General features: G+C 45.7%; 1 protein-coding gene across 1 annotated transcript in view; it reads left to right on the forward strand.

Moving 5' to 3' along the window:
• Positions 1 to 14298, forward strand: part of ANTXR2 (ANTXR cell adhesion molecule 2) — a 76663-nt gene that overhangs the window by 3783 nt on the left and 58582 nt on the right. The window contains exons 4-7 of the mRNA XM_058802963.1: positions 4638 to 4719; positions 5583 to 5690; positions 5785 to 5853; positions 6689 to 6769. Of these exons, the coding sequence (XP_058658946.1) occupies positions 4638 to 4719; positions 5583 to 5690; positions 5785 to 5853; positions 6689 to 6769 (340 nt within the window). The remainder of the gene's footprint in view (positions 1 to 4637; positions 4720 to 5582; positions 5691 to 5784; positions 5854 to 6688; positions 6770 to 14298) is intronic.

Below are 14298 nucleotides of genomic sequence, written 5' to 3' on the forward strand. Positions count from 1 at the left end.
AGACCTGCTGCTGGCAACAGGCAGAAATGTAGCTGATATCTGAGATGTCCAAAAATTCAGTTCTGAGCCCCTCCTGTTTTAGCATTTATAGAGTGGCGTGACATGAAAACAGCCACTTCCCCCCATCCGGACTGGGATATTGGATCTGCTCTCTGTGGGCAGAGAGAAGCTTATAAGTCATTTTTCCAGATGGCTGGAGAGGGGTCAGGAGAGGACACTTGAGCCTGTTCTGAGGCCTGCTGAAGTCAATGAGGTCCTTTCTCTCCATTTCAGTGGGCTGTCAGTGGCCTGTTTCTTATCAGGCCTCAGAGGCAGCAGTGATAGCACACAGACCACTTGAAATGCTGGGCAGGGTGCTGGAAGCCCGCCACTGGGACACAGGCGCCTTTTTCATTGCCGGCACGCTTGGAGCCAGGGACAGAATTGTGCTTTTCTTGTGTAAATCACAGGAAGAACCTCTGCAGATCCAGTGGGCTCCCTTGAGGGGCTTGGCTCTCGTTCAGGGTTGGCCGAAGCTCTTGTATGTGTGTCAGGGGAGACAAAGTGCCACCATTCTTGTTCAGGGGGAATGATAAGGAGAAGGGAAGAGGACACTGCTGACTGGGACCATATGTACACAGGTAAGGACAGATAGATACAGCTGGAGCAGCTGTCCTTTTAGATATTAAAGAAGTCAGCAGAGGAAAAATGCTGAGACTGTCTGGCCCCCATTGTTCCTAACAGAAGATGAGGATGCTAACTAAGCACACTACAGTTCTGGGGATGGGTGTTTGTGAGGGTTATTATGTGATATTATGGCCTTGGTTTGTTACGTGCACTTTGGACTTGCAGGCATGTTTTTGCCCTGGCTTTCTTGCTAATTCCCAAATGTCAGGAAACCACAATTTCTTCCCAGCAGTTAGATCAAAGTAGGGCAGAATTTTTTGTTTGGAAAGCCTTAGGCTTCTGATTGTTTGCACAATATTCTTGCTGGGTTTACTGCACAACAAAGCTGTGGATACAAAGAAAGCCACAGCATAGCACCAAAACCCCCAAATTCCCTAATATTTTGTGAGTGTGGGCAGTGCTGTGACTAACTCTGTAAAGAGAACTCGTTGTTAATCACAGTACACACAATGCTACAATAAATCCATAGAATAACAGCAGCACCCAGGTGGAACAGCCTTCTCACACTGGTTAAAGCCCATTTGAAACTCACACATTTGTGACGTTGAGCTGGAAACTGTGCAGGAAGTGGTAAACAAAGATTGATGCACTCACCTTCAGGGCTGGCTCCCGGGAAGCACATGGTTTGGGACAGTGGATACCTTCAGGAATACCGTACAGCTGGCACGATGTTGCCTTTGTTCTCTTTTGGCCAGCTGTCCTGGCCAGCAGCAGTCCAGGTTTCTGTGAGCCGGCTTTGGCAGCCCTGACCAGTGCCAGCAGCCAGGACGAGCCCTGCTGCCTCTGCCTGGGTGAAACTCCTGCTGGAGATAAACAGAGATGGTGTTAGTGAAGGTGAAAAAGTAGGACACTTGAGTACCTGGTTACATGACCAACTATCCCTTGTCCCTAGTCCAGCTGACTGCTCCTGGTTTCACAGGGATGTGTAAGACATGGATGCATTTGGGGCCTCGGTCACGTGAGCTGCCCCTGCGTGTGGGTCCAAGGCAGCTTGCCAGAACAGACTCATCTGCAGAGAGTGTTTTGCTGTGTGTGTATCAAGTAGAGCAGAGCTGGCCACTGATGTGGTTTTCATCTGGAGCCTGTGCAGGAGACCTCAGGTTTGAATCAGACTAATTATTTTAAGTGAATCGGCCCTTTGTAATATTTAAGAGGCCTAGAAGGCATAAGCCTCTTCCAAATGATACATCTGGGGAGGCTCATGCAGGGTTTTCTTGCACCACTACAACAGCTTGCCTCATCAGAGATGGAGCCATCCCTCTTTTTGTTAAAGAACACTTCCCCTCTCGGTTTCACTGACACGTGTGTGTGTTTTCCTGTTTACTCCACATCCTTCTTAGCAGCAAACCCCAAGTATCTGTTTTGTTTGCCCTCCTTTGTTAGGGATGAGCCCGTTGCCTTGCAGCACACAGCCTCATTTCTCACCAGAAATACATGCTCAGTAAGAGCCACCATCTCCTGCCAGCACTCATATGCTCATCACATTGAGATAATTCAAGATTCCAGCACTTCAATAGGTGGAATGCAACATGGAAGAGACATACAGAGTGCTGTCCTCCACTCAGAGGAGCCAAGAACACCCATTCTGGAATCTGCATGGATATTAGCAGCTGTGGTGCCTGGCTGCTGCTGGAGGAACTGTCTGAGGCAGTTACACAGCTTAGAGAGAGAACAGACGGGGTAGCTATTAAAAATTAGTTGTGCCTGTGCTTAAACACAGAAATGGGCTGCAGCGCATATGCTGAGTGGGTAAAAAGATATTAAATTTGTACTTATTCAGCCCAAACACAGACAGGCTGCAAGTTGCTGGCTCTGTTTTGCCTCTTCCACCTCCGTTCCTTTTCTGACTTGCACCACAAAGCCAGTGGCCCTTAGCCTTTGTTAGTGTTCCTGAGCTGTGCCGTGGGATGTCCAGGCACCCAGGCTGAGGGCTCTGCTGTCATGGTACAGATGAGTTATACAACCAGAACTTCCCTGGGGACTTCCGTGGCCACCAAGCAGCCTTACAGAAACTAGAGAAAGGGAAGTGGTGAGAGCACTGAGGAGCAGGAACGGGGGTCCTGGCTGCTGCGGCTGGTTGACTGCTGAGTCCCATTCATTGTCAGGACAGTGCAGGCAGGCACGAGCCCCTGTGCCTGGCCTTCAAACCAGCCAGGGGTGGGGTTTAGAGTGATGGAGCCTACCTCTCCTGTTGGTGCTGGGGCCCCAAATCCTGCATCCACACTGGCATTCGGACATGCAGACCAGGACCCGCTTGCACTTGACCAGCTTGGAGAAAGCCGGGAGCTAGCTGACATCTGGCTGGGTCTGTCTAGTGCAGCTGTGCCCTGAGGGCAAGAGATGGTGCCTGATTAAACACAACTAAAAGAGCTCATGCTGCCAAAGATTTTCCTGGAACCCCTTGTAGGCAGAGGCCTGGCAGCACCAGAGATTGCTGCGCGACCGGGTCACAAGACATTGCAGATAAATAAAACTGAACTGATTGTACGAAAGCTATTTTTGCAAAATGAAATCTGTTTCAGAAAACTGGGACTTGAGTTGCTGCTTGTTTCTTGGCAGCAGAGCACTAACGCCTGTGATGTGCTGCCACTCATTTCTGGCAAGCACCAACTCTGTGGTTTATAATCTGCATTCGTACATAATCACTTGCAAGTTGTTTCTATAGATGCTGAATGTAAAATATTTGGATCAAACAGATTGTATTATCTTACATAACTTGTTCCCTTCCATACATTCCATGCCACATATCTCTTCTACTCCCTCCCCTCTGTGATCATATCAGTGGATCCTGTGACGGGGAGCTTATTCCAGCTATGGATTGTACTTTGGAACAGAGCTGCTAAACATAGAGGAAGCCCATCCGTGGAACAAATGACGAGTGGGTGGCATTCAGGCAGTGTGGCATATGCATTCTTTCTCATTTGGTCTGGCCTAAGGAAAGCTTTCACGCATCCCGCAATGTATTTTCCCTCCATCTCCTCACCCCTGCTGGGTTCCTCTTTCTCACCTAGATTTCTCACAGTGTTCTATATATTCTGGCCCAAATTTTGCCCCTTCTTAGTTTTTGCTCATCCTTCCCTAGCATGACTTTTCATGGACTTGGCTGAAACTGTGTTTGCAGAAGAATGAAGACCCTCTGGATTTGATTCTTTCAGTAGTCTCTCTGCCTTTGTTCCTGCCAGTTGAGCTGATTTCACTGGAAATAATTCCTGTGGTGCAGTCTGTCAACTTCTCCCCTTTCAGCCCCATAGTTGGTGAGCATCTTGCAGGTGGATCTGCTGTACTGCTCATGAAAAATCATGGTGCAGATGCATTCTCCCGTTAAATCTAAGTGAGCTGTGAACCTGTGTGGGATGTCTTATGAAAGGCCACATGAAAAGGTTGTAACAGTCAAAATTTAAATCTGTCCTCAATCTTGCTCTTTTCCCATGGGAACAAAAAGTATCTTGCAAATGCTGTGTTTGCCTATTGATATTTTCTTCAGGGCAAAGGCTTTAATTATTGAAGTTCAGTTCTATGTGATAAATTCGTACATATCAGTCTGGAAGATTTCTGCTGAAATAGAACCGCTGTTTTAGGGGATTTCTTCTTTGACTGCAGTGTGATTAGAAGCAAAGTTGGTTTAAAGTAGCAAAATAGACCTAATGCAACAGAATTTCCACTGGGCTATGTAATGCTGAGGCTTTGCCACCTCTTTGCAATATCTGCTCCACCTGGACATTTTCCTTGATTCCAGCTTTTTGACTCACTGAAGCATATTGTGTTAGATAGGTCTGAAATGCCTGTTCCCACAGCACCACTTCTGTCATAAACACAGTCTGCCTCCACGTGGGATCCTAGCTAAAGGCTCTAATTTACAGCTTTTCATTTCAATTCTCCTTGAAGACAAATACCTTTTTTCAATTGATAAATGACACCCTTTTCACACTTCAGGTCACACAAGCAGGCTCTTACCTTTTTTTCGTTCGCAGAGAGAAAATCAAGAAAGGTCTAAAGGATCTGGAGGAGGTGACACCAGCAGGTGAGACATACATACATGAAGGACTAAAGAAGGTAGGTTTTACTCATCTTCTTGCAATCAACACATCCTCTGTTCTCACTCTTTGGGTAACAACCTGTAACATAAATAGATTTATGTTTTATCAGTCTGTTATGCTCAAATCTGTCTGGTTGCCTGAGTGGTCCCAGGGTTGCCCAGACACTCTGCAAACCCCATGCAGAGGATGACTAGCCATCACAGCAATCTGCTGTGTGGAATTTCCCTCTCTACTTCTTAGGGAGCAGGGGTCTGTGGGGTGGATCTCAGAGCTCAGCCAGCATCTCAGTGACACTGTAAACAGCCACATGCAGCAGCAACCCAGAGACAAATGCTCCTCATTTTGGGCTGTCTTAATTAGAGTTCCCAGCCACTTAGATTCTTCTTTGGTCAAATAATGCAGTTTTGATGAAAGCCCTGGCCCTGAAGGTGAGCATCTAAGCTTTGACTGTTACAGACAAGTCAGTTCTTCCCCTGTGACTGTAGAACCATGTTTGTAACCAGGATCTGTGCAATGAAAAGCTGGGCCAAGGGAATTTTGTTGCTATTAAAAAAAAAAAAAAAATTAATATCTTGGAACCTACTGACTATGTTTGAAATCTGGGGGGTAGCAAAGGAAATCCTGGCAGTGGATTTGAAGAGATCTGTCCTGGAAGAAATGCGTGTTGGCAAGGGTTGATGGGTCAGTGACCCCAGTGCTTTGGAGATGGGCTCAATGGTGGCTGGAAAGGACCAATGAGGGGTTTCCCTGCTGTTAGTGAGTTCAAGGAAGGCAGAGGATTGTCATGAGAGAGATGTTGCATTAGATGCTTAGAAGATGCATCATGGTTAAAAGTTTGGATGTAATTTTAAGGTGAATAATTAATTTTGTTGTTTTCAGGCCAATGAGCAAATTGGGAAGCAAGGAGCCTCAAGGTTCTCTAGTATCATCATTGCGCTGACTGATGGCAAGCTGGATGGACAGATTCCCCTGTATGCAGAGAAGGAGGTGAGCATGAGCCAGAAATGTCATGCTCTGCAGAGTTTGGGTGCTGCCTTGTTGAATAAAACAATGCTTATTGCTCTGTTCTATGATACTACAGGCAAGGAAATCCAGAGAGCTGGGAGCAAGAGTTTACTGTGTCGGTGTCCTGGATTTTGAACAGGAACAGGTAAGAATAAGACCCTAACTATTATAGAGTCCTAGGCAGTACCTCAACCCAAAGTTTTACAGAGTTAATGTTAAGTAGTACAGAAATTTAATTTTACTTACATTAGGCAGCGTAATGTCTTCTCTGGCTCAGGAAACATACTCGGATGTGTACGTAGACGTAAATAGAATGTGTGGGTGTCGTGCTCACTGCCAAGGGGACCCGTTGGAAATACCCTTGTTAGCTGGGAGCTGCCAACAAGAGGGTGCAGGCAAGCCCCTCTCACTGGAATGGCAACCAGGTCAGGGTACTGATCACATGAATAGAGGAGCTGTAGACAAGATTCAAGCAGTGTATATGTAACAGTCTTGGGATACGGAAAAGAAGGTGGGATTCATGTCCTTCACTGGAAAGCTGTTCCAGAGTTGCTGTGTCCCAGTGAACACTGTAGCTACTCCTGTTCAGTCAAAGTGGCTTCAAGGAGAGGTAAACGAAAGGCTCCTTCCTGCAGAAGGTGCAGTGAAAGGGTTTTTAGTGAAATAATAAGCAGAGCAAACAGGGGAGGTAATTCTGGACAAAGGTACAAAATCACTGCCAAGATGCAGGCCCTGAAAAGCTTCTTCAGTGTGATGCTTGCCACAATGACTAGCCAGCATTTTGTTAGCTGCAGTCAGCTGTGCTAAGTCCTACAGTTCAGAAAACTCTTGGCTGTGAGAGAGCTCTAAAGTTTCCCTCTCTTCTCAGAATTGATGAGGGTTGCTTTTAGACATCCATTTAAATTTTAAGGGTGTAAAGCACTGTGAGGAATTTAGTTTGCCAGATGATTCATGTGTTTGCATTCATTTTCTCTCCAAAGCTGGAAAGAATTGCTGACGTGAAAGAGCAAGTCTTCCCTGTCACTGGAGGATTCCAAGCACTTAAGGGGATAATCAATTCTGTGAGTACCAGGCAATAAGTTTTACCTTTCCTCAAGATTAGAGCATGCTCTCCAGTCCCACTCCCAGGCAGAACTGGTTCCTAAAGCAGCAATTGCAGTAGATGAAGTTCCTTCCTCATTACCTTAGAGAGGCAGTTCTGTAAATGAGCACTGCTTGCGCCTCCTGCAGTTATTCATGCTCACACCTCGTGTGGAATTTGAGGACTCTTCACAAGGAGAGGGGAGTTCATGTGCGAAGTTCGGGGGATGCTCTGATAAATGACTGCTTTGGGTTTAGTCTGGAAAAAATGGAGACTGTTACTCTGGGAGACTTGAGAACAAACAACTGCTTAAAATCTGGGGAATAAGTGCAATTTAGGAATTAACCTTTACTTACAGACAGAAGCATTTTAAATCCATGAGTTTAACCACTTGTTATCCCAATAAGTGGTAAGACTCAGTTCCAGTTTTCAGCATGGCATGAGAAACTCCTGTTGGTGAGATGAGGCCATTCAGCTGATTACCATGGTTTGCAGGAAGGGATCAAAGAGAAACATTTTGGTTGTGATCAGTGGTTTGACAGTGTTTCAACTGTGTGTTAAGACACCTGTGGTTGTGAACACAAAATTTATTTGTCTCATTTTAGACTGAAGGCTGTATCTTTTATGCAGGGTTAACAGTGCTGCTGCTGCATGTAGGCAGCACAAACAGGCAGTGCAAACAGGCTTACTGGCAGAAGTCAAAAGCAATAATGAAATCCTTTTTCTGAGAGAGCCCACTGTCATTCATTTCCCTTTCCTTTTCTTTTTTTAAATAACAAGAGGAAACTACTTACATACAGGATACTACACAGTCACGAATTTATCGCTTCCTTTGAGCAGTGTGGTTTTTGTGAATGCTGTAATGCAGCAACTTATTTTCCTTGTTACTTAAAAGTAGTTCCAGAATCTTCCTTGAACTTTCTAAAGAAAATTAATCCGTCTTTGGATGCATTGACAGTTGTTCTCCTGAAAAGACAGGGCAGCCCATGTGGTATTCCCTCTAGTATTGAAAATCTCACACACATGGCAGGTTAACGTAAGCTGTATAGTGTCCCATTACCCAAGGTGGTTTTGGGCAATCTCTGGCTAGCAGCAGTGCCAGCCTGCTGCATCCAAACCTCCCAGAACTTTAAAGCATCTTCACTTCTGTGTCAGCAGGGAGGGAGGCTTTTCTGGTAAGATATGCCTGATGGTGTTTGCACAAGCCTCAGTCCAGCTGCTTCTGATACTTAGAAAAAGCCCGGCTGTAAAAATCCCAGATTTGGGCATATCTCAGCTGTAGAACAGGACCAGACATACAGAATGGCAGCATACTGTTTCAAGGTAACAGCAGTGACAGGAAAAGCAAACTGATGCACACTGTTCAACAGCTTACATGCACGGTCTGCTTCTGCAGACTGAGCTCCTGAGTTGGCTCAGGCTTTATTTACAGCCCGGCCACCAGACATGTCAACACTCGGCTTTTCCCACAGAGCACGGATGGAAGCATCCATAGTCGGGTTTCTGGTTGGTTTGGATCTTGTGTGTGTGTGGGCTTTTTTTGTAGTGCATGTGTAGTGGCAGTATTAATAGGATATTTGGTATGTTTTATTTAATACTTTTCTTTGCAGGGGTGTGGAGTGATTGTGGCAATTCATTCTCATAACGTTATAGCACTGATAAGTAGATCTAACTGAACATGAAATAGTCAGAGTTTTCCTTTTTAGTCAGTGTTATAAATTCATTTCAGTTTTCAAGTTAGCTATACAGACTCAGAGACACTGATCTAAAGGGGAAAGCTAATTGTGAACCAGATGAAAAGGAGATAGGTCACAAACATGCACCAGTATTGCTCAAAGTACAGAGTCAAAGGTGCAGTTGTGAAACCCTCTGTGAATGTTGCTGAACAATTTCTGTTCAGAAAAAACATTGTCTTCAGAAGTGGTAGCAACCCAGCAATTAAAACCCCTGAGCAAAACTACAGCCCAGAATTGCTGAGGAGGGGATGCAGGAGCCTCAACTACATTGATCTCTCCAAGTATGAGACAATTTGGCTGCTATCCTGTTACTTTTGCACTGTATCCCAGGAGAGCTGAGCACTTATTCTATGTTTTTTAGTGTTAAAAAAAAAAAAAAAGTTATGAGTTCTAGCACAGACTGTCATACCTCCTTCTTATGCTTTCAGCATAGGCAACTACTCCAATTTATTTTCTCTGGACATTTACGCAGTGTCTGTTTAGTCATGACCAGGGATTAACATTCAGGACAGTTGAGATGAACATTTAGACTAACCTCAGCTTAGCTGCTAGAGAGCTTGTGTCATGTTTCGACATTAGTTCTGATAAAATCCTAGGGAAGTGAGAAGGGTTGACACACCTCCATGCCATTGTTTCTGCTAATAATATCCACTACTACACTACTAACTACATCCAACTACACTACTGACATCCACTCCTAAAAGTCTGTGCAGACCTGTGAAGAGGGGGCTGCTTTGCAAAGTTCCCTGCTCTGCCAGCTTTGCTCATACCTAGCTTACAAGGTCATAACTAAACAGCATTGTCAGTGTGAATAAATCTGAGCAAAACTCTAGAGCTTAAAAGCAAAACGCTGAAGGCAACTTACTGCACTCTGAGGAACAGTCACTGATGGGGTTTGGCTGATTGTTACACAGAGTGTAGCCTAGTCAACGAGCTAGGACAGGGTGAAGGCTTTGGGAGGGCACAGCTTCTGTCACCATGCAGCAGATCAGTACTAGATAAGGAAATGAAACCCTTAATTAAACTCAAGTTCTGCTGATTTGTGAGTGAAAGTTGTCTGGTTGTCTCTGCAGGCAGAATTGGACAAGGCTGGTACCTTGAAAAGTTACATTAAGGGAACTCACTTAAGTAACATTATCAGTGTATGACAGCTCTAAGTAGACAAACACATTTTTATACTGAAGTAAGTTGACAGCACTTAATACAGGAAGTTAAAATATATTTTGTTCTTAGGAAACACCACAAAAACTTACCAGATAAGACTACAGGAACTGATACATGCAGAACTTTAGAGGAAGTAGGTCAAAATAGGGTCAGCCTAGAGTTGTTTTATCTACAGTGTTCCAAAATTTCTTAAAAATTCTGTCTGGAAAGGATTAGAAATAGAATTGGTAATCTCTTCTTCTGCTTGTTCATTTTACAGGTGCTCAGAGGTTTGTTTTTTTTTTTTGTTAATTTTACATGGGAAACTCACTGTTAAACATAATGGACAAAAAAAAAAATAGATCAAGTCATGTGAACTGCGTAGTTGCATTGTCAATTGAAGCAAAATTCTCTCCAAGTTGGCTGAGCCTCTTGGGAAAAAGCCCTATGCCTCAGCATAAAGCTGTCAGTTTGTCCAGGAAAAATTGCAAATTGGGATACTCGAGGATCTGCCTCCTGGTGAAGGGGTGACCAGGGGAGAGGACACCTCAGGGTTTTACAGGGTACAAGCTGAGCTCCCAGGCTGACATGGAGTGAGTTAGACCCACCCAAGGAGTGCGTCCGGGACCAGTGAGGCCAAACAAAGGATTAAATGCACACAAGGTCCTTAAAGAAAACTAGATTCACCCAGTGTCAGACTCTGGCTAAAGGGGTGTAAGCAGGGAGTGCTATAAAAAAGTAAATTGTTTGCCATAAACGTATAAATTCTCTCCAGTTAAACTCTGTAGGTGATGGCGAGAAGTCTGCTCCTGTTGCAAAGAGCAGTCAGCAAAATCCCTCTGGCATTCCAGTCCCTTTGGACACCAGTGAAGGATATCTATGGAATATCCTGGGGGTGTCCATGTCAGCTGGATGGTTCCTGTGTCACTGGCTGTGCATAGCAGTGTTGGAGTTACACGGCTCAGTGACAGCCAGCACGGCGGGGCCCGCGGGGAGCTGCTGCACAAACCGTGCGTGGCAGCGGCGCGCTCAGCTCTGCCCAGGCAGGGACAAAACCAAAGGCTCGTGAGAGGGAGCCAGTTTTGTTGAGGTAGGCAAGAGGCATTCATGTGAGGAACAATTTTACCCTTTATGTTGATAAAACTTACTGCACTGGCTTCCTAAAGATATGCTCCAGCCTCTCTCCATGAATCTGACACCTTCTTTTCCAGCTGTGCTGTCAGCAGCACTTCCTCAGGCTGACCTGGCTTTGGCACTGGGGGAGGGTGAATTACCGAACTCCCAGGAGTCCAACAGCATCTCCCACTGGTACCTGCTGTAAGGCAACAGAATTTGTGTTTAGGGAAGGTGGGAAACTTCCCACTGCCTCAGTGATGCTCCAGGATCAGACACTGGAGAACACTGGTTCCATGTCTCTAACCTGGCTGCTTACCAAGCTCTGCTGCCCAAACCCAGGGTCCAGGCTGCAGCTCGGGTACTGAGCAGCAATCAGGGACTACCTGATTACATGATGTTCAAGTAATCCCTGCTGCTGTGCAGCCCCTCGAGCTATGCTGCCTCCCTGCACTTCCTTGGGCAGTGTGCTCAGTCTGCTCCCTCCCTTTCCCCAAGTGCTGTCCCTCCACCGTGGATGAAGGGGGGTCAGCCAGCTGACTGGACGCCGTTAAGATTTTTCAAGGCCAAAATCAGCTTAAACGGTTCATTATCAATTATCCATCAACTTAATTGGATCATTTCCTGTAGGAAGAAAATATGCTCAGTTTATGCACTGGGAATCCAGGAAGCAAACTATTAGACCTTTAAGGAGGTGGGGGAGGAGAAATGCAGCATGTTATCATTAAAAGAATTATTCTGATTAAATCAGTCATCTTATTTAATCCCCTTGGACGGTCTAATCTTCAGCTGCACTGGGTGCAAGGTTCAGAACTAACACTGCGCTATGTTTTCCATGTGACTGAGACTGAGGAGATAGTTTTGGGAATTACTGCATGTAGTTGTTAAAAGGAATCAATGGCCTGGAATAGAATGCTTTCTGTTCTACCCTTCACTGCCGTGCAGCCCTCAGTTTGACATTCTCTGACATATTACAAACCATATAATGTTCTCCTGGAGCACAGTGAGCTTGATAAGCCCGCACCAGCACTGACACGACTCTGGTTAGAGTGAGCATGCCTGTGCCCTGTGATTGGGATGGGACTTGTCAGCCAGCCCCGCACGCCTGGCAGCTCTCTTACATAAGGGATGCTGCACAACTGGCTCCAAAGGAAGCAGCCACAGGTCCAAGTGAAATCCAGCCACTCCTTAGTGAGAAGTTTCTTTGAGCCAGATTTTTCTTACTAATAAGAAAAAAAAAAATAGCCCGAACAACTTTTTTCCCTGTTATGGAAAGTAACAGTTTGTCTTGATTCCTAGTTACATTACTTGATAAGTAATGGTTTTAGGGTTGTTTTTAGCAATTTGGGGGTAAAGGTTCCGGTGCTGTTAAAATACTCATCTCATGACCCGCAGTTTTGTCATCTCCATTTGCTTTCCTCGGTGGCTGCCAATGAGGTGCTGCTCAGCCTTGGTGTAATTAGAATATTCTCACTAACCTAACGCCGCGCCAGGCTTCTCTCGGGTGGTGATTTTATGCAAGACCATATGTCTCAGGGATTTTTTTCACTTAGATAGGGGACAGGGTAGCAGCCTTCCCCTTCCCCTCACTCTTTGTCCATGGCACTGCCAAGCTGTGTCAGGGAGCAGGCTGGGCTTGGCAGCGAGGTGTAGTCACAGGCACAGATGTTTGGCAGCAGAGAGAGGAAGGAGCCATGCGATATTAACTGCTGCAGTTCCTGCTCTCACTTTGTGGGAGAGAAGCATCAAAATGGTGTTTCCTTGAAAAGCATGTGTTTCATTCCAAGTCACCCTGAATTGATTGCCTTCCCTCTAGTGTGGGGTGGTCCTGCTGCCTCGTGCCTTTCTGCACAGATCAGCACTGGGGAGATAAATGACAGAGCTTGCTTGAACACAGCAGAGGCATGTGATGTGAAACCAATGCTAGAAAGAGTGAAAGGCTGCACTTTGGAAAGAGTTAGTTTCAGGGAGTTCAAACATTAATTGCTATATGGACAGGCTGGTCTGTCCACAGCCTAAGGTGGGCTGCGAAGGTGCTTCTCACTTAAAAAGTCTGATAAAGGTTTCTTGAGTGTAATCACAGCAATCAAGAGCTCTACTTAAATTTATTTCCTCTTGTAACCTACTCTAGATCTTTTCTTTTTAAAAACCTAATTCTGCCACACTGCAGGGGCGGGGGGGGGGGAGGGGGGCACAAGTCCTATTTCCATAAAAAAAGCAACAGCTCATGAATGAGAAATCTGTAACAATGCCAGCCTACATACGCCTTATATTCTTCATCACCCTCATTTCACACACGTTGACTTTACATGCCATAAGAGTCACTGAATTCAGTACAAAAAATCCTGCCCAATGCACAGTCAGCATTTCATTCTCTAGAACAAAACCAGTGAGTCCAGCAAACCAATTATACACCTCCTGCTTTACTTCTCTTTCCTTTTTACTGTCTTAGTGGTAGTGGAAAAAAAAAGGTTTGAATTAAAAAGAAAAAAAAGGAAGCAAGCTGCCAGTAATACTTCTAAGTGACTCATAGAAAAACAAACATACATGGAAACATGGGGTAAGCCTAGTCCTGCTGCAGCCAATTGGAAGGAACGAAGCAGAATAGTTGTAGGAACTGAACCAAGCACCTGGGTGAGCTCACCATCCATTGCTCTGAGGAGCTTCACAGCCCCGAGCTGGGATGGGGCTCTAGAAGGCATTGACTCACCAGAGAATGGCCTCGCTCAGGAGCAGTGTTCTATAGGCTGGGACAGCCTTCCCCTGCTCTGATCTGGGCTTCTGGACCCCATCAGCATGCCCTGCTCCACCTGTGTAGGCAGGAGCCCTGCTGTTCCCTACCATTTAAATAGCTGCGCCCACACCCAGTGGCATTTCTGAGCAGCTAAACTGGGAGCCCAACAGTGCAGGCAATTCCTCACCAAGAAAAGGCCCACAGCTGGCAGTCATTGAGGCTTGGCCTGCATGCACAGATCCAGCTGAGGCATGGAATGCTCAACACAGATTTAAACACTCTTTATGTTATCAGGGCCCTCTCAGACATCACCTTCCTTTACTGCCCCCCACTTGCCATAACTTTATGACACTGACAATCCATGCGTTGCAGTGACAAGTACATGAGATGCACGCTTACCACTGTGTCTTGAAATATGTATCCTGATGAGAGATGCAGCTCTTGAGGCTGGTTTTGTGGTTACCTGAGGGAGGAGCTTGGCAGAGTATAAGAGGAAGCACATCCTAATGGGCTGTCACACCATTAACAGTGTTTCGTTTCTAGCTCTGTTTTCCTTGAGCTTACAATTTTGTTCACCAGCTGTTCTGCTTGTAGCCTCCCTAGAGAAAATTACAGACCCCACGTTTGGGAGGGAGAGAGGAAAGAAAAGGAATCTCCACAGGAAAGAGCTGCAGGCAGTAGTAGCTGAGGCTGCTGTGCAAGGGTGCTTTCAGGGCTGTGCTGCCATCTCTGGCTGGCAGTGTGTCCATGGACTGCACTCCAGGATGCCTTCACGTGCCCACC

Source organism: Ammospiza caudacuta, chromosome 4 (genome assembly GCF_027887145.1).
Source record: "Ammospiza caudacuta isolate bAmmCau1 chromosome 4, bAmmCau1.pri, whole genome shotgun sequence".
Classification (NCBI taxonomy): Eukaryota; Metazoa; Chordata; class Aves; order Passeriformes; family Passerellidae; genus Ammospiza; species Ammospiza caudacuta.